The sequence below is a fragment of the Aquila chrysaetos genome, chromosome 19 (assembly GCF_900496995.4).
Source record: "Aquila chrysaetos chrysaetos chromosome 19, bAquChr1.4, whole genome shotgun sequence".
NCBI lineage: Eukaryota > Metazoa > Chordata > Aves > Accipitriformes > Accipitridae > Aquila > Aquila chrysaetos.
The window spans coordinates 9,523,885-9,543,807 of NC_044022.1; the positions used below are offsets into that span (position 1 = coordinate 9,523,885).

The 19,923-nt window shown below is 44.1% G+C and overlaps 1 protein-coding gene across 2 annotated transcripts in view; it reads right to left on the reverse strand.

Moving 5' to 3' along the window:
• LOC115353428 (E3 ubiquitin-protein ligase rnf213-alpha-like) overlaps nucleotides 1-19,923 on the reverse strand; it is a 64,522-nt gene that overhangs the window by 34,623 nt on the left and 9,976 nt on the right. For both annotated transcript variants that reach the window (XM_030042828.2, XM_030042827.2), the window contains exons 12-30: nucleotides 17,493-17,698; nucleotides 16,439-16,612; nucleotides 15,691-15,889; nucleotides 14,742-14,806; nucleotides 13,586-13,781; nucleotides 13,088-13,198; nucleotides 12,892-12,990; nucleotides 12,541-12,669; nucleotides 12,132-12,336; nucleotides 11,171-11,350; nucleotides 9,494-9,625; nucleotides 8,052-8,629; nucleotides 6,865-7,030; nucleotides 6,452-6,669; nucleotides 5,730-5,867; nucleotides 5,021-5,200; nucleotides 2,621-4,091; nucleotides 1,618-1,811; nucleotides 794-949 (exon numbers count right to left, since the gene is read on the reverse strand). In XM_030042828.2, the coding sequence (XP_029898688.1) occupies nucleotides 794-949; nucleotides 1,618-1,811; nucleotides 2,621-4,091; nucleotides 5,021-5,200; nucleotides 5,730-5,867; nucleotides 6,452-6,669; nucleotides 6,865-7,030; nucleotides 8,052-8,629; nucleotides 9,494-9,625; nucleotides 11,171-11,350; nucleotides 12,132-12,336; nucleotides 12,541-12,669; nucleotides 12,892-12,990; nucleotides 13,088-13,198; nucleotides 13,586-13,781; nucleotides 14,742-14,806; nucleotides 15,691-15,889; nucleotides 16,439-16,612; nucleotides 17,493-17,698 (4,797 nt within the window). The remainder of the gene's footprint in view (nucleotides 1-793; nucleotides 950-1,617; nucleotides 1,812-2,620; nucleotides 4,092-5,020; nucleotides 5,201-5,729; nucleotides 5,868-6,451; nucleotides 6,670-6,864; nucleotides 7,031-8,051; nucleotides 8,630-9,493; nucleotides 9,626-11,170; nucleotides 11,351-12,131; nucleotides 12,337-12,540; nucleotides 12,670-12,891; nucleotides 12,991-13,087; nucleotides 13,199-13,585; nucleotides 13,782-14,741; nucleotides 14,807-15,690; nucleotides 15,890-16,438; nucleotides 16,613-17,492; nucleotides 17,699-19,923) is intronic.

The window sequence follows — 19,923 nt, forward strand, 5'->3', positions numbered from 1 at the left end:
TGGTCCTAGATGAATACGTACTGACATGACCATAACCTGTAAGGTCCTGGTGCTGAGTTGAGGTCCAATGAAAAGCCAGAATACAGCAAGCATGATTATTTCCACCCAGAAAATGATATTCCAAACAGACAGGTTTCAGCACAGGCTACTTTCCATTTTCATCTGCTTTCTCTAGTTAGCAAGCCACAATGGCTTTCCCTTCCAAATACTTGGCCAGACTCACCTTGCACCTGTGTCAACCTGTCAAAGGGGGCACACAACAGCCCCCTTTCCAAGGACCCTCAGAGGTTTATGACCCATACCATGAAGAATCACCCCCTTTTCATTTGTTGTAAGCTGATCTTGTTAACATTGTTTGATGCTCCTGGTTCTTGTGTTGGAAGAGATGGTGGATGCTTGCTCCCCATTCATCCTCTCCAGGCCACTCAGGATGTTCTAACTCTGCATCACATCCCTAATTTTCTCTTTTAGAATGTCCTCCTTCATTTCTCATATAGAAGACTTCTATTATTTTTTGAACATGTGGGATGTCTATGTCACACCAGGAATGAATTGAAAAAACCCTAAACCCCGCACAGCATCTTACATTTCCTTTCCAGAGTAGACACATGCTGGGACTGCTTGTTTCTACGTAGATGAGCCATCACTCCAGTGGAGAGACAGACCAAAAATTACATGCAGCTTTAAAAGAGAGTTTGGATTTTAGCAGATTTACTGCAGGTGCGGACCTAGTTATGTTAACATCCTCCCTTACTATTCCTCTGACATGAGCACACCATCCCCAAAGCAATACCTCTTGTTTCCTTGTTCTGCTAACACCTCTTCCTTTTGCCAGGTACTCAATCAAGTAAAGATGAGAGGATTTGCACTTCCAGACTAAGCCACTGGGACTCTGGATGTGTCTTAGGATGCATAGCTCAACCAGCAGCCGGTAGAGACCTGTTGACACCTGACAGGGAAGAAACATTTGAAAACTGGTGAAAGAAATGTCTACCAAAACATACTTAATCCACTACCCATGGCAGGTAGTAGTGCCTGCAGCCAGGCTACAGCTTTGCTTCTGTTCTTGTGCCGGATTGCTATTCTATCACACACTGAGACAGCTGTAACTGTTAATATGATCAGATGCTTGGTGCTCTGCAGCCTTCTGAGGTAGGACTAAGTCATCTGGATTCACCCTCTGCCCTAAGCCCACTACCTTTTGTTTAAATACAGCTCATTCCAGAGAGGTACCAGACTGGATGTGAGATGGAGAATCTACCCCTTCTTCTCCCTGTGTATGGGGGTTCTATGCCTGATCACTTGGTTTGAATTTGGCCATCCTTCAGTGCCCTACACTCTGATTGATACCACTGTAGGAGGAAAGATTGCTTTTATGAAATGGGACCCATTTCTCACAGCTTCCTCACCTGTGGGCATGGAACAAGGCAAATGCAGGCACCTGAGCTTCCAAACTGTACCCAGAACTCTTGTTGTTCACTTTAACTTTTAAGCACCTGCTGCTACTAGTGTAGATGAGAATAAGTCAGCACAAGAGGCTGTGAAAATACCCTCCTCTAAAAAAGCCTAAGAGGTCTTGGACACTCCACGTTCAACCACCAAGACAAAGACTCTCACCGCTGGTGACACATCGATATGGAAGACAGTTGGCTGAGCTTCAGTCGGAAGTTCCTCAACAGAGAGTAGCTCCTCCAGAAGGAACTGGAAATCAATCTCTGACTCCATCAGCCTAATAGTTTTGTGAACCACTGGTAAATCATCCAGCTGGGCACGGATCTTTTTGAGGGTATTGTCCACGAAGAGAGACTTCCCTAAGGAACAGAAGAGACAGCCAAGATTCACCCTCGGAGTCAGTCTGCCCTTTCACATGCATGGGACTGCCTTTCTCCAGACATCTGAACTCGCTCCAAACTGAGTGGCCATCTCTCAACAGCCTCTTTAGAACAATACCTGGGACCAGATCCCAGTCACAAGGGACATCCTCCAAACCTGTGCTCACAATTTTATCAGTATGGCCCATTGCAAGACAGAACTCATGCCCCCACTCCAGCCCCACTGAGGTTACCAATACAGACATAGCCAGAAGGCCTGGATCCTGACCAACTTGCTTCAGATGTGCCCTACAAAATGTCAGAAAACCTTACTGTCTAAAGAGACGTGTCTTGAAATGTTTCAGAAATGGTAGGAAGCATAAGACATCCTGCTGAGGCTTGCAAAGGGCCTACAGAACATTTGTTGCATTCTGGGATGGCACGTGGAGGCCAGCTAGGCTAGCCTATGGTCTTTCAGAGGACATCTGGGCTTATTTAGGCAACTGACTCCCATCCCTATGACCTAGTTTGTCCCATGGAGAAAGTCTTGTTTCTTGCTCTTTCCCAGAGTCTCACACCATTATTTATTTCTCTTTAGATTGGACAACTGTAGCTCCCTCGGAGCTCATGTTTTCTAGACTGCATTGTCATTCCCCTTTGGACTCTCCACATGGCCTAAAATCCCTCTTAAAACTCACCACCCAAAACTAAGCACGTGAGGAGAGTGGAGGGCTCTCCGTTGCGTGCCACATTCCTCTGAAGGCCTCCTGGTTTGAGACATGACTCACAGTAGGACTACTAACACCTACCCATTCCTGCTTGATCTGAAAATACGAACTTCACGTTCTGCTGATAGGGTTCTTCGAAGGCCTGAGCAACAGGGGCTGTCCCACAAGGCACTTTGAGATGTGTGCTTAGGTATGCCTGGATTTCTGTCATAGAGTAGCATGGGATAGTAACTTTGTAGGTGTCGAAGGCTGTGATAACATAAGAATTGTGAGCTTTGGCATTGCAAAAGATAATGAACCTATAGTCAGGGACTGTAGAAGATTGCAGCAAGCGGAAGAAGTGGGACTCCAATTGTTTGGAAACTTTGTATGCTAATTTCTCAGCACCCAGCAAGCAGTAGATTTTCTGGTTTTGAGAATCAGATGAAAGAGCTCTCCTAACAATCAGCTCCACTTCTTCCTCCTCTGTGTCGGGTGTGCACACCAGGACCTCATCATATGTTGGGAGAGGTGCTGTCTTGGTGTGTCTGTAAACGGAGAGCATGTAGAGTAACATTTCCTCTTCTTTACACATGATGAGAGAAGGTTTGCTGGCTTCAAGGCCTACTGGTAAACTTCTCTTGACACATGTTGTTTCAAGAGCTGCTAATTGCTTCAGTGTTTCACCGAAGACATCCAGGCTGATGTATTTGTCTGACACAAGGCCAGTGAGTTTCTTACAGTAAGCGTCCCAGAGCAGATTCACCTTGTCACAGATGGATGGCAAACTCTCAAAGGAAGTGGCCAGTTCATCTTCTGCAAGGGTGCTAAAAGTTGCCTGGTCAACATCTCTGTTCTTGTTTTTAAACTTGCTTGACTTCTGCAGGAAGGCTGCTCGCTGCTCATCATATAATTTGCTCAGATTTTCAACCTCTTCCTTGTCATTGCGTCGTTTAAAGGCAAAATTCATGAGCTTCTGCTCTGTAATGTCAGAGTTTGGAAGGCAGCTCTGCAGTGCTGCCTTTGCCACTGATGTATCATAGCCAGATTCAGCCAGGCTTTTGATGAGCTGGGGAAAACGAATGACATAGTCATGCCAGGTAACAGACTTCTTGTCTCCTGTTGATGTGTTGACAGGGTCAACTGGTGTCATGAGGGCTTGCTCCAGGGCTTTTCTAATATCTTCTGCTTTAATGTCATGCTTTATGACAGAAAGCATATTAAGAATCTGTGGCTCTATTACACTATCGTGAGCTTTGGCCAGTTGGCTACATAAATCGAAGAGCTGGCGTGCAGTGAACAGGTTGAGATGATAGTAGGTGTCCCTCTGAGTCTCCAGATATTTCTTCCACTCCACCAGGCAGTGCTCCATTGCTTTGCAAAGGCCATCCAGCTCCTCCAGGACAGGTCTGGTGCTCTGAACAAGGATGCCAGCAATTCCAAATTCTGTGTAAACTTTTACTCTGTGTTGGGCATTGCAGTAGATGTCAGCCTTCCAGTCTATGAAGAGGATATTTCCAACACTGAGAAGCTGCAGGTACAACTTTCCAACCATTTGAACTTTTTCCAGGATCTGTAACATGCCACACACAAAACAGGGAAATGGATTATCACGTGTTTTCAACAACTACCGAATACTTCTCACATTACATTTTCTTCCACAGATCTATTAAAACCTGTTAAATGACCAAAAAAAAAAAAAAGGATTTGGCTCAATTTTCATGTATAGCTTCTTCTCAGGATACATTCCTTGGCCAAGGACATGCTCTAGAAGTGCATGTTTTCCTAGAAGATTTCTACTACTCTTCAAAAATACTGGTTCCATGGTAAATAGCACATGTCTACTGGGGGAAGGAGGTCCATAGAGGAAGGACAGCTCCATTGTCTCAGGTAGCAAGCAAACCCCACCCCTAAAGATTATGATGAGCTGTATTGAACGCTCAGAATCACCACCTTTGAGATATTTGGCCCTTGTCAGGTTTCTTCATCTCTGACTGAGGCACTGCAATTGATCAGACAGCATGCAGTTGAGGTGGTTCCTCAGGTATGTAAGAGAACACCTCACTTCAAACACCTTCTGAATAAACAGCTTGTATAGGAAATAAGGAAAAGGCATTTTTAGTATGTGAAGCATCTGGCTTTCTGGTGGGTGCCCACATTGGGGTGACCGCCATCACACCCCTGGAGTTTCCTGTTTCTCTTCATTCACCACAGCAGGAGCTTAGATGGCTTGCTTGGGTGGAGATATCCACATCATTAACATGCAGGTGAGGCCAAGACCTCAGAGAGTTGGACTTCTACACACTCCACCATCACCTTGCAAGAGAATGGCTGTATTCATAATTTGCCTTACACATGAGATCTGGGAGTCTGCTACCTCTGCTCCTGAAAAGTCAGAGCTGAAGGTCAAGGATGAGTCTCCATGAAAGAATCCTAGCAAAAAACCCCAAGCCTTATGGACACTGTTTTCCAAGCACATATTGGTGTTGCACTGTGGCTTACCTCCAGGAAGCGGTTTGCCTCCTCTCTACCTTGCTCAGCTTTTGTGGTGATCAACATAAGCTTGTTCTGGAGCTCTGTGAGCTGAGCCAGGCTGTATTCTTTAGCATTCTGATCTGTCTGAGATGCTTCCTCTGTGGTGTCCTGCAGCAGTTGCACTGAAACACAGTCCTCAAGGGCAGCCTGGAAAGCAGGTAAGAGGATCAGCCCCACTCTGCCTTTTCTTTGTGTAATTCCCCATCCTTGTGCAATGGGCCTTCAAGAATAGTAGTAGTACATCCCTGCATATCACAGCCAAACATCAAGTTTTCCCATATCTTAAGATGTGGAACATTCCTTCCCTCTTCTATTGTGCAGGGCTCACTCTTTCAGGGTATGCTGCAAGCACCACTCTACTTGAACAATGGGGTAGCAGTTCTCATTTTAAATCTATCCCTTTCCTTTTTTTTACTTTCTCAGTGATCACATGAGTTCTTTTTTGTATTAAAATATTGCTTTCTCTCCTCCCTGGGGACAAAAAAGCCTGTTTTGCCTTGAAAATGACCAAGGCTTAATGGAAAATGTGACATGAGGTTGCGCTTCTTTCAAATCTGTCTAGTGATCTACCGGCTATCTGATATACTCCTTGGAAATGGATTTCAAGAATGTTAATTTCTTTGGGCAGATGATGACCCCCTGGGAAAACACTCTTAAAAGTGTGGAGAACCATTACCTTGCATTTTTGAGGTGCTGAGATGATAAAAATCCCTCTGCTGTTGATGTCTCTGGCTTGAGAGATTGAGGAACGCTCTATGGAGCCATGAGAGTCATGAACCATCTGTATCCAGTCTCTGTTATTACAAGAATCTTTCTGTTAAAGAAAAAACCCAACACAACAGAATGAAACCTAATAATCAGTTGGCAGCTCTGTTAGGACAATTTTGGTAAGAGTGAGGTTTCTTGTGCCTGCTTTGCCTGAAGAGACAAAGCACAGCTGTTGCACCCAAATCTGCATCTATCTTAGCTTTCTGAAAGCCAAAGCCAGTGAATAAGTTTTTTGTGAAGCTGCTGTTCTCTGCCAGCCTTTGGCAATTTGGAGGAAGGGTGTCAGTTAAATGGTACCCTGAGTAGGATGTTGTAGTTTCTGTGGAGAGGATTATGCAAGACAGTGCTAGAGTAGACTTTCCTAAAACACAGAGCATTGGATTCACTTTCTTCTGCATGTGACACCTAATGGGTCTCCTCCACTTGTCCTCACATATGCATGTAAGGTCTTTTAAGGTGTCCCAACTGGACTTCAGTACCAAACAGCAAGGATTTCTCATAGGTTTTATGTCATATCCACTATGCCCACTTGGATGTCTTGACTCCCCTAGGGTATGGCACCAGACTTCGGCAATTCATTCTTCTAGTACAAGTCCAAGTAATTTTGGAACATGGGATTTGTAGACTCACCAACTTCTTGGGCAGATTATTGTCTTTTGCAGTGGCTTCACTGATGAATGACAGGGCTGCAGAGAACTGTTCAAATCCAGATGTGGGTCTCAGGTCAAATATAATGGGTGCTGAAGCAGCCATGGCATCACGGAAGAACCGCACTTTGTCAATATCGATGTCATTTTCACCTGCAGAAATTGATGCCAGGTCCACAAATACAGGGATTTCTGTTTTGTCTAGGAAAAAAAGGACAAATAAAAAATCAAAAAATGAAACACATAGCTGAGGAGTTTCATGGTTGACTCATAGTTGAGGAGTTCACATAATTGATTCATACAATGCCTCTGGCTGTTGTGACAGATAGGGACTAACTGATCCTTTTCTATTGCCTCTCTTACCTGATGACTCTATTACATCCCGGTACAACTCACCTTTTATTATGGTTTTGATCCAGGAGACAAAACCTTTCCTTGTGCATTCAAGAAGTTCCCTCAAAAAGTCCAGCATCTCTTCTGGAAGGTTGCTCAAACTATTTTTCACCTTCATTAAGTCCTGGGTCATATAATCAAGTCTCTTATTCCTGAATTCTGGCTCTTCCTGCAAAAAAACCCCAAGACATACTGATATGTGTCCCTTGGTAAGAGAAGACAGAAGGTAAGCTCTGCCTCCGCCCCACGCATCAAAGTTTCATCAGCCACTCAGGGTCTTTTCCAAAGGGCCAGCTCCCCAGAAACTTCTGTTCCTCTCATCCAATCTATTTCATAAACTCAGTCTGGTTATTTCAGTACAAGTCCCTGCAGCAGAGGCACAGAGTCATGATATAAAGCTTGTCTGACATCTGCACTGAAGTCCTGATCACTAAAAGGACCTTTCCACAAAATTTACAAGGTCTGCTCCAATTTTAAATTTCTAGGGAACCCTGTCCAAAACATGGAAAGCTACCCAAAGTATAAAAAGTTACAGAACATCCAGCTGCTCCTTGGGAGCTACCCATGCAGTGCACCATCATTGCTACTATAATAGAAAGGTCATGACAATATAACATTTTAGCTTTTACAGGATTGGAGCAATGAGGCTTGGAGATCTGCAAAAAAGAACATGTGGAAAGCAAATGAAGAATTGCTGGAGTTGGTAGAGAATATTAGGTTGGGATCTGTTATTTAATTCCTGGAGTTTTTAACTCCTGATCCTGCCAGAAACTTTCCATGGAGGTTGGGAAAGATAATACTTCCCTGCCTATTCCAAATCACTAGATGCAGAATTTGTTTGCTGACACACAGATGCCTGCATCTATTGGCCTCACACAGTTGCCTCAGATGCCTTTGGGCATCTTTAATGGCACTGGGACCTCATTTGTGGACAACCAAGAATCTGATTAAGGGTAAGCTGAATCATGTTTCTGACTCCACTTACTCCAGTATAAAGGTACCAAGCTAAAAGAGAGACTGCTACAACAGTGGAATTTATATTCCAGAAGAAAAATTCCATCCACTATGTTCAGTATGATTTAGTTAAAAATTAAGACACACAAAAGCAGAGGTTCCCCATTCACACTTGCCAACACAGAAGCCACAAGAGCACTCGGTATAAGCCAGATATCCATGTGTGTCCTACATACATATTTTGTTAGGTCGTTGAGAATCTGAAAATTTCCATTAAACTCAAGTGTCTTCCGCAGTTCATCAATCATCTTGGCAGTGTTCACCACTGTAGACAGGGTCAGGTAGTTTTTAATCTTCTCCACTGCAGCATCTACCCAGGCAGCTTTTCCATTCCCTTTCCCTTCACACATCTCCATAATTTTAAACTCCTTTGTGAGTTGACTCTCATCTGCTAACTGCTTCCCAAAATGGCTCTGCACAGTCCCAAGGGTGATGGAAAAGTCTTTGAGGGCCAGATAAGTACTCTGAAAGTCAGCAATGGCTGGCTTATAAATGTTTTCTTGCACATCTTCTATCAAGAGAATTTTCTCTTCAGGGATTGTGGCTTTGATTTGCTTTGCTTTTTGCTTCCACAGTCTCCGAAAATAATTACTTTCCTCTAAGATATGAATTTTGTTCATCATGTCACTGTATTTAGCAAGGAGGTGTAATTCAGGACTTTCCTTCTTGCCGTTCACAGAAAATTTGCTTACAGACATCTGATCCTTAAAACTTCCTCTTTTTCTGATGCTTTTCTTCACAGCGCTTCTATCCACTAAACAAGGTGGAAACAAAAACATTAGTGCATTTCTCCAGCTAGAAAGACACTTACCCTCTAAGCATGGAAATATTCTGAACCTGATTGCAACACCAACGAGGGGCGTGCGGGGGGTGGGGTGGGGGTGTGTGTATTTGTTTGTGGCAAAGTTCTTGGGGGAAAAACTGAATCCAAGATCAACACCAAAACAAATGGTGGGCAAAATCAATTGCTCCATGATGAGGAAGGGAGCCTTCAAACTATGGCCTTGAAACTGTGGTAGTGTCTGTACTATCAGAAAACAACTTGGCCCTGAAATAGAGGTTGAGGAGACTTACCCCACCATTTGCACACACCCCTCCCCCCAGCTGGAGAATCACTTCTGTTGATTCTTGCACCCAATCCGAGAACTTCAATGCTGGGATGTGTATGGCCCACTGTCCAGCAGGAAGAGCTCACTGTGTGAGTCTTCCCAACAAATATACATTTCTGCTCCCTTTTGCTAGCTCTGTCCTCCTCTTTTCAGGTCCCAGATCTTGTCTGAAATTGTTTGTCCTGTCTGAAATGCACTTTCCTCCTACAAACATTTGTCAGACTAGGTAATCCAACCTTATATGTCTCTTAGAAAAATGAAATACCTGGCACTGTTTAATCTTCCCCCATGAGACAGATTTTCCCACTATTCTGAACTCTTTCCATGTATAAACCTCTACCAGACTTTCCCAATTCCTTTTTTCCTAAAGAGCTCCCTGCTTACTCTCTAGACAGTCAGGCAGCACCATTTCCTGGAGGATTTGCTACCAGCTCTTTATTTTAGGAGGCAGCTCCCCATTTAAGAACCACATAGGCAATCCCATCCTCTCAAATAGAATGGGATGGTACCTCTTATCACATCCTCTATGCTGCTGCATAGACGCAGAAATGAGCATCTCTGCTTCTTCTGCTCTTCCAATTGCTCATATTCTTCCCTTCTGACTTTCAGCACTGTTGCTATACAGCTGGAGACAGAGGAATCTGGGGAAAGAAACAAACAAAAAAACCCATGCCCAGACCTCAGATATAAAGAATTTTTTAAGAAAATCACTTGGAGAGAGAGAAGAGCTACTGAAAATATAACCACTGCTGTTTAAAAATGCATGCTTGAATTTGCATAAAGGCTGTGTCACTTGATCTAAAAGCAGCAGTATCAACCCAGAGCCATTCTGATGTGATCACTGACAAAGTCTAAACCACTCTGGGACACATGGATGAAGTTTATTATTGCAGAAGAATCTAGAAGAGATTTCTTCCAGGCTTTTGTAAAATTTAGGCAGATTTTGAAACTGGCCTGTGTCCTTGAAGGTTGTTCTGTAACCAGAATAAACAGCAACAGGAAAAAAAACCCTAAAACCACTAAACTAAGCTGAGTGGTGCGGTTCACATATCTAAGGAATGGGATGTCATCCAGAGGGACCTGGACAGGCTTGAGAAGTAGGTCCATGAGGTTCAACAAGTCCAAGTGCAAGGTCCTGCACCTGGGTCAGGGCAACCCCCAGTATCAATACTGGCTGGGGGATGAAGGGATTGAGAGCAGCCCTGCCGAGAAGGACTTGGGGTACTGGTGGATGAAAAGCTGGACATGAGCCAGCAATGTGTGCTCGCAGCCCAGAAAGCCAACCGTATCCTGGGCTGCATCAAAAGAAGCGTGACCAGCAGGTCGAGGGAGGGGATTCTGCCCCTCTACTCTGCTCTGGTGAGACCCCACCTGCAGTACTGCGTCCAGCTCTGGGGTCCTCAGCACAGGAAAGACTTGGACCTGTTGGAGTGAGTCCAGAGGAGGGCCACAAAAATGATCAGAGGGCTGGAGCACCTCTCCTATGAAGAAAGGCTGAGAGAGTTGGGGTTGTTCAGCCTGGAGAAGAGAAGGCTCTGGGGAGACCTTATTGCAGCCTTTCAGTACTTAAAGGGGGCTTATAAGAAAGATGGGGACAAACTTTTTAGCAGGGCCTGTTGCAATAGGACAAGGATTAATGGTTTTAAACTAAAAGAGGTTAGATTTAGACTAGATACAAGGAAGACATTTTTTACAATAAGGGTGGTGAAACACTGGAATAAGTTGCCTAGAGAGGCGGTAGATGCCCCATCCCTAGAAAGATTCAAGGTCTGGTTGGACGGGGCTCTGAGCAACTTGATCTAGTTGAAGATGTCCCCACTCATTGCAGGGGGTTGGACTAGGCGACCTTTAACGGTCCCTTCCAAGCCAAAGCATTCTATGATTCTAAAAACACAAATACAATTCTATAAATAAATCATAAGAGCACCGCAATATTTTAATTGCTATCCATTGTACAGAGGAATAGTATTGTTTTCTGTCCTTCATAGTGTTAACAGGGCTTAAAAATATTGCCTGTATTCAACTTTTATATTTTTTGCCCTTGTGTTTGTTCTCTTGCAAAGAATTTTTTGTTTTCTCTGTATTTTAGATACCTTTCCAATAGATGTATTTTCTATTTGCCCCATTGCATAGGAAAACCACATGAAACTACTGTTTTGGGAAATAAATTTGGAAACTGAGCTTACCGCAGATGCACAGTATATTCTGAAATATCACTTGATGCTGCAAGATGATGGACAGTACGTTGCAGGGGATGTCTCCTGAGAAAACTCGATGCCTCAAAAAGCAGAAGAAATTGGAAAACTGGGAAAGCAGGATTTTTGCTTTTTCATTGATCTGATTTTGAAGCTTGTGCTCTGATTTTTCTGTAAAATAGATGAAACCTAGTGACAGAGCAGTGCTTTCAAAGAAGCAGTTTCCCCACTGGATTTCTTTTTAACATACATCCTCAGGAAGAGTTAGCAGCTTTGTAGCACCCTGCCTCCAAGCCATGAGTAGCAAGGGGATCTGTTACAGCCACCTTTGTGGAATGCACAGATTTGGTTGTTTTCCAATTAAGTGGCCAACACCAGCATATGGGAAAAATGTTGCTTTGTTCCCAGTCAATGTAAAATAGCATTTTTCAATTGTCTCAGGTACATGAAAAATGAAATGTATCTTTAGAGGACCCTGGCCTAGCTTTGGTTATAATCCTCCTTCATGCAGGAGACAAACCTCTAGGGTGCTTCACAATTAGCATTTCTGTTATTTTTTTTCATTTTCAGGGAATAATTTTTTTTTTAATATGCTTCATTTAAAAAATGAAACACCTCCCATGAATGGGCAACAAAACACCATTTCGACTGGAAAAAGAAATTGAGATGCTTCTTAGTTTCTGAAATGAAACATTTTTCCAGGGTATGTGAATATATTGTCTCTTCCATTTTGTGTTGGCCACAAACTTGGCAGATCTTTGAACAGAGCTGGTGAAACCTCATATTCCCTTCTAGCAAAAGAAAGGACTTGATCACAAACTTTGCCCAGCTCCATGGCTGAACTTTGTGATTTTAGTGATACGTGGCTTAGATGTTGCTTGGCTTTCAGAACCCATCAAAGGTCACTTCCAAAACAAGAATTTAAAAAAAAGCCACTCTGTGGGAAACTTACTGACAGCAGAGAAGAGATCATAGGTCACAGAAGAGCTGAGCACCTCTGTGAGAACTGGGCCTGTGCTGTCAACAAATCTGTCTACTTCTTCCAATGGTCTCATCTTGTCTGAGAATATTTTCTCAACAACAGCAGAAAGCACTTTCCCAACAGTTGACCTGTCTGTCTTGAGGACTTTGGAAACCATTTTTCCTAATGTGGGTTCCTGTAAGGACATGAAATTTCTCCTCTTAGTTGTAAATACACTTTGCAGAACCTGTACCTTTACAGAAAATTCCTCTCCCACTCCGTTAACCCACAGCAGGCCAAGTAAGCACAGCTAGCAAAGTGGGTCAGCTCGGTGTGGCAGGAGGTAGAAACTCCCAACTGTGCAAGAAGGGACAGTGGCATTTAGACAGAAACTCTGTACCTCAGTTTTCTCAAAGTATTTAATCCTTTGAATGACACAATCTGTAAAGCAGGTCTCCAGATTTGTATTCCAGCACTTGTCCTTCTTCATGAATTCCAAGTAGAAGTCCAGAAGTTTTCTGCCATCTACCTGCAGGAAGGAAATCTTTAAGCTGCAGTTTCTTCCTGGAGCCTTGCGAAATATCGTTGGGTTCTTACAATGGGGGAGGAGTTATGCCCCTCTACACCAGCAAGGAGCTGGCTGCTTCAGCTCCCATCATCCAAACACTCACTGGGACAAAACAGAGCATCCCGGGGTCAGGAGAAGTCTGAACATCACCCCCCTGCTTGAAGTTAAGTAACCATAACTTACTTTCACCAGCCACCTTTCAACCATGCTGTATATCAGGCTTTGCCATTTCTGGGTCCATTCCACACAGAGGATCTCAAACAAGAACAGCTGATGCCACACCTGTGGCAGAAAAGCAAAGCTGGTCAACTGGGCCTCAAGGTATAGACAGACCTTCCAGGGTGGGTGGTTATCCCTTGTATGGGTTCTTGCTACTCACATCAATGTTTTTCAGGAACTGCCTATTTTCCATGGGTGGGCTGGGCAAGGATTTTTCCAGCCACTCCTTGACATAACCTGTGAACTCATTGAGCCTTTCTGAGATAAACTGCTGAAAATTATTGGGAAATAAAAAAAGGAGAGAATTGGCAAGGAGAGCCAGATTTTCACTCTAGCTTTTGATCCTTAACTGCTGTGTACACAGTGAAAACAAAGTCCTTCCCACAACTGTCAAGGGCCTTCAAGAAGAGAAATGGCTGGCACACTCTGAGATGCTACCAGCTTTGTTTGCACTGCTCTGTCCATGCAAACCCTGCTTGTCCACCCTAGCACAAATTCTGACAAGGTTAGAATAAGTAACTGAGAAAAGTAGATACATGCTCTGCTGTCACTCCTGTAGCTGGGCACATTTGAATGAAGCAAACCTGAAGTCTTGGCCCTTCTCAGCTAAAAAGACATGGGTATATGTCTTCATGAAAGCTACGGGTGTTGTTTTTACCTGATCTGCTTGCAACACATCTGATTTTGCAGCAAACATGTCAAGTATTCGTAGCAGTGACATTATCAAGCTAAATGGCACTGCATGCCAATGCTTTAAGGAAAATAAAAGCAAAGCATATGTTGAATTCACACATGGCATGATATCCTCCTTATTTGTGGACTTCATCAGCTGCTCTGTACCCCCTGGCAGGCACCTGTGGACACAGAAAAGCACTGTACACCTCTTGTGCTAATTCTAGCAACAGCATTTAAAAAACAGTCAACACAACCTTGAGCTTAAGTGTCCTTCATTTGCTGGACAATACTATGCAATCTCAGCCAACCAGAGCCACTTATGTGTCTGAATTTGGAGCTGAATCCCACAACATGAGATGGATATAGACTGTCTGACAGGACAGATTCCCCTGTGGACCTTCTTCCCACATGATACTCCTCAGCCCCAGAGGGGTTTAAAAGATTGTGACATAGAATCGTAGAATCATAGAATGGTTTGGGTTGGAAGGGACATTAAAAATCATCTAGTTCCAACACCCCTGCCATGGGCAGGGACACCTTCCACTAGACCAGGTTGCTCAAAGCCCCATCCAACTTGGCCTTGAACACTTCCAGGGACAGGGCATCCACAGCCAGTCTGGGCAATCTGCTCCAGTGTCTCACCACCTTCACAGTAAAGAATTTCTTCCTTACATCTAGTCTAAATCTACCATCTTTCAGTTTAAAGCCATTAACCCTTGTTCTACCGCTACATGTCCTTGTAAAAAGTCGCTCTCCAGCTTTCTTGTAGGCCCCCTTTAGGTGCTGGAAGGCTGCTATAAGGTCTCCTTGGAGCCTTCTCTTCTCCAGGCTGAACAACCCCAACTCTCTCAGCCTGTCTTCATAGGAGAGGTGCTCCAGCCCTCTGATCATCTTCGTGGCCCTCCTCTGGACTCACTCCAACACGTCTATGTCTTTATGTTGGGGGCCCCAGAGCTGAACTCAGTACTGCAGGTGGGGTCTCATATGTACATACTTACATAGATACATACATACATAGAACTAACAAAGAAAATTACTACAACCTCCCTTGTTCTGCTCAACCACAAGTCTAGCCATTCCTTCCCACCTCCTCCACAGAGCTGTCCTAGTATATCTCCACTCAAAAGGTTAGCACTTACAAGTCCTTGAACCAGAATGCCATCCTTTCAGCAATGTTGTTCAAAACTCCATTCAAATCTGTTTCCTGAATAGAGGGTAAAAAAATACACTGAAAACAACTGTGAAAACACATCCATTCCTAGAGCTGAGGCAGTCTCCTATGAAAACTGGTAAGTGTGAAACCTTCAGAGAATTTTTTTCTGCCAATGTTTGATTAAAAAAAAAACAAACAGTGCTTCCAGATGGAAAGGCAGATCTAGCTCCTATTAAAACAATCACTTCAAATCCCACAGAAGCCAGCTGTATCCAAGATGTCTGGAGTTCAGAGGATGGTGTGGGAGGGCTTAGCTCAGATTTTTTCAAGTACAAATCAGAGTGTGTTGGGGGTAAACCCTATAAGAAGCACCAAGAATTAGATTTTAAGTGGAATTCCTCTCCAGGGCCTCAGAGAATATTACAACAGTCTAGTTAAAACATAAGTGAGAAAGATAGAAAGTAGGTTCCCACAAACAAGTCCAATTTAAATTTAAAAATAATCACCCCCCCCAAATGCAAGTTAGAACTTTAACTTCCTTCTTTCATCCTTTCCATCTTTAAACAAAGTTCCAATTGCTTGATCCCCACAGTGTTCATTTTGCGTACTGCTTTTGGAGACAGGATATAAAAATTGCTTAAAGATTCTGATTAAAATTCACTTGATACAGTATTTGCTAGTCATTTTTCAACCAGGGCAAAACCCAGTGAGATCCCCTTGCCCTTTCTCTTTTGCCAGTTCTCTCAAAATATGGGTATTGAGCTCTCACTCCAGGTTCCTATGATTCAACCCCTTTGGATTTGTTGAAAATTTCTTCAGGAGCCAGGGAGACTTTCTGGCTCACCTGTACAAAGTTGCACAACTTTCCATAAGCTAGGAAAGAAACACTAACAAGAAGTTGATCTATTGCTGTGTGTATTGTCCGATTGCCTTACGTGCACTTGGGATGGTTTACAGACGACTTTAACGATGCGTTGGTACACAGTATCCAGGAGGAGCTGAGGTGGAAGCTTGATTTGCAGCATGCAGTCCTTGGTGAAATTCTTCAGTGACAACATCTCCAAGACTGTCTTTGCCAGTGGAGAGCAGCTTTCAATGAATGACTTGTGAATCTTTATCATTGTCAGGACTTTCCTATAAAAATAGACCATCAACAGCAGATGCACTTTGAAGCATCAGGAGGCACTTTATGCCTTCTTTTTTTTTTTTTTTTTTTTTTGAGGCTTTTAAAGAAGAAATTCTCTGTTTGAGACTTTCAGTCCAGGGGACACCATCTTGTGTAAGTGCATATATGTGCCTTTGCTCCCTGTCCAGTTTGCCTGCAGACAGGATATTTTGGAGTGGGTCCACCTTTCTCCCTGTGAAACAACACCCAAATGAGGATCTAGGAGTAGGTCTCTCCCTAAGGCCACTCCCGACAGGCTGTCTGAATGAGGCTGCACAGTTCTCAGCTCAGTCTTCCCCTTCCTCCAGCTCACCTTCAAACATCCTCCTTTTCTCCTAGGTAGAGCCCACGGCAGGAGTAGGATGTATGAGAAAGGCAATGGCTTGCATCCCAGGGAAGAAACACAAAGTTTCTGGTGGTTGGAAGTCCACAAGCAAAAGCAATGAAAAATTATTCGAACAGTACAACAGCTTATTTCCTTGACCCAGCCTTGAATGCTCTCTCCCTTTCAAACCTACCTCTGCTTCTCTTCATCATTTCTTAGCTGCAACATGTGTTGTAAGGGAATGGTTTGTGGAAAAAAGGGGTCCCCCATCTTCTCTGTGATTGCATACAGCAATGGAATCAGCCAAATACACAAGGTGTTGCCTTTATTACTTAAGCAAATTTCCTTCACAGTGGAAAGGTAATTGCTGAAAAGAAAGAGAACCACCAAAAATCTCCATTAGTGCTCAGAGCTCCCTTAACCACCTCCTAGGATGGCAGTGGGAGCTGTGTGCTTTCCCTTCAACCCAATGACATTCATCGTGCCAACATGTAGCTGCATGAAGGTGTGTGAGAGAAAGGGAGAGCTTGGTTCTAGAGACCTTATCAGCAGACATTCATGTACAACAAATGAATCCCACCCCAGATTTCCCCAAACAGTCTCCCTCCATAAGATTTATGTAGCAAAGGAAAATCAAAAGAAAAATAACACAAATGCTATAGGTTATATCAAAACAACATAACAGAATACAGTAATCTGACTTTGTGGTCTAATATATCCATTTATGTAGGGCTCAATTCAGCAGTCTACACAAAAATGTCTAATTCTCTTTGAGATGTCTGGGACATCCAAGACAGACCTGCAAGGTTTTCAGATATGAACCAGAACTTCTGGGAGATACTGATCCTTTCAAATTGTCAGCAGGAGGCTTGGTGAGATAGCACATGACATCTAAAATGACACTGATGCCCAGCTGAGTCTTGGATCTCCAAAGATTATAACAGACGCCCAGACACCTACAGATGTGCATAAATGTAAGGGTCTGAATCTCAAGCCACTCCCTGCCAAAAATAAGACCTGTGGCTCTCCTTCCATTGGAGACCTGGCAGAAGGGACAGGCTGCACAGGTTATGCAGCCAGTGGCAGAAATATAGCTAGGAAGCATTGAAGTGAAGGGGAAAAAGTGTTGGGGGACCACATTCTACCTCTGTCTTCACATAATTGCTCCACAGAGAAAATGGCCCAATGAACTGAATGACTATAGAAGGATCTGTAACTCAAGAAAGTAGGATGACACTTTTAATTACCTCTTTCCTCTCAGATGCTTGAATTTGCCTTGAAACGGGCCAATGTCCTGGAAGAGTTTTTCAGCCTTGATTATTAACTCTTTGCTTAGTGGGATGTTATAACAAAATGAGGTGTGTAAGGCAAAAAGCAGCCCATCATCTTTATGCTCCTCTTCTTCCAGGTATCCAACAATCTTGTCCATGAACTTTATCATGTTATCGTGCAACTGGACAATGAGAATAAGGAAGGTGAGTTTCACCAAGCTAGACAAGACAATTTTACTTGAGGAGCTGGGAAGGGTTCAGGAAGGAGGATGGAAGTTGCTAAGAATCATTATTTGGAGGCAAAAGACTTGCAGTTAGACCACTTACCTAAAGACAGGTTCCTGTCTTTGCAACAGCTAACAAATTTCTTAGCTTCCATTGTGTCGCATTACCCTGGCACTACCACAGGGAGAATGTTTTCCTTGCTGTCACAAGTTTACCAAGTACTTCTTATGTGCTGAATCCACGTCGGCAGCAGGAGCCTACTGGCCACCCATTATAGGATGCTCAAGCCCTACCACAGATGAAGTATAGGTAAACAGATCTTCAGTCTCCCAGTTGAGCTGGGAAATCAAAGAGAATCAAAAGTAATAGTGGAGATTCTCTCAGAGGCCTAGCTTAGTAGAATCATAGAACCATAGCATCATTTATGTTGGAAAAGACCTTCAAGATCATCGAGTCCAATCATTATCCATGCCCACTAAACCATGTTCTGGAGTACCTTGTCTACGCGCTTTTTGAATACCTCCAGGGATGGTGACTCAACCACTTCCCCAGGCAGCCTGTTCCAATGATTGACAACCCTTTCAGTAAAGAAATTTTTCCTAATATCCAACCTAAACCTTCCCCGCCACAACTTGAGGCCATTTTCTCTTGTCCTATCTCCAGCAACCTGACAGAAGAGACCAGCACCCACCTCACTACAAGCCGCTTTCAGGTAGTTGTAGAGAGCGATAAGGTCTCCCCTCAGCCTCCTTTTCTCCAGACTAAACAACCCCAGTTCCCTCAGCCACTCCTCATAAGACTTGTGCTCCAGACCCCTCACCAACTTGGTTGCCCTTCTCTGGACACGCTCCAGCACCTCAATGTCTTTCCTGTCGTGAGGGGCCCAAAACTGAACACGGGACTCGAGGTGTGGTGTCACCAGTGCCGAGTACAGGGGAACAATCACTTCCCTGCTCCTGCTGGCCACACTATTTCTGATACAGGCCAAGATGCCGTTGGCCTTCTTGGCCACCTGGGCACACTGCTGCTCATATTCAGCTGGCTGTTGACCAGCACCCGCAGGTCTTTCTCTGCTGGGCAGCTTTCCAGCCACTCTTCCCCAAGCCTGTAGCACTGCATGGGGTTGTTGTGACCCAAGTGCAGGACCCGGCACTTGGCCTTGTTGAACCTCATACGATTGGCCTTGGCCCATCAATCCAGCCTGTCCAGATCCCTCTGTAGAGCCTTCCTACCCTCAAGCAGATCAACCCTCCCTCCCAACTTGGTGTCATCTGCAAACTTGCTGAGGGTGCACTCAATCCCCTCATCCAGATCATTGATAAAGATATTAAACAGAACTGGCCCCAATACTGAGCCCTGGGGAACACCACTTGTGACCCGATAGTATAGGACTATGACTCCATGACTGAGAAACCCAAAGGGCACTTAAACAACTTTCACCTAAGCAGAGATGCAGCACCTATCACTCAACTCCTCTCATTGGGATTTCCCTACAGATGAATTGCAAAGCATTGCTCTGCATCCTGTGTATCCCAGGTGTATTTTAGGCTTTCCACTATGTGTGACCTATTAGGATACATCCACATTGTAAGACAACACCCCCACCTAGATGTTTGTAACCTAGGTACCCAGTCCTCTTCTGGATATACCCTGCTGACTCCCTCCGAGGCAAGCCCCAGACCATGCCAGGTGGATGTGGCACCTCAGCTCAAACAGGGCTTTCATTAAACAGCATTGGTGGGTTGAGCCCAGCCAATAGCCAAACACCCACCAGGCTTCTCACTTAATCTCTTCTTCTGTGGACCAGGATGAAAACAGAAGGAAGGTGAGAAGACTCATGAACTGAGATAAAGACAGTTAAACAGGGAAAGCAAAAGCTGTGCACATAAACAAAGCAAAAAGAAGAATTCATACACTACTTCTCATTGGCAGGCAGATGTCCAGCCCCTTTGTGGGTGGCAGGGCCTCAGCACGCGTAACAGTTGCTTGGGAAGACAAATGCCATAACTGCGAAGGTCCCTGATTCCTCCTCATTTCTCAGAGCTATTATTGCTGAGGACAACATCATATGGTATGGAATATCCCTTTGGTCAATCTGGGTCAGCTGTCTTGGCTATGTCCCCTCCCAAACTCTTGTCCACCACCAGCATACTCACTGTGGGTAGCCGGGGGAGAGAGGAAG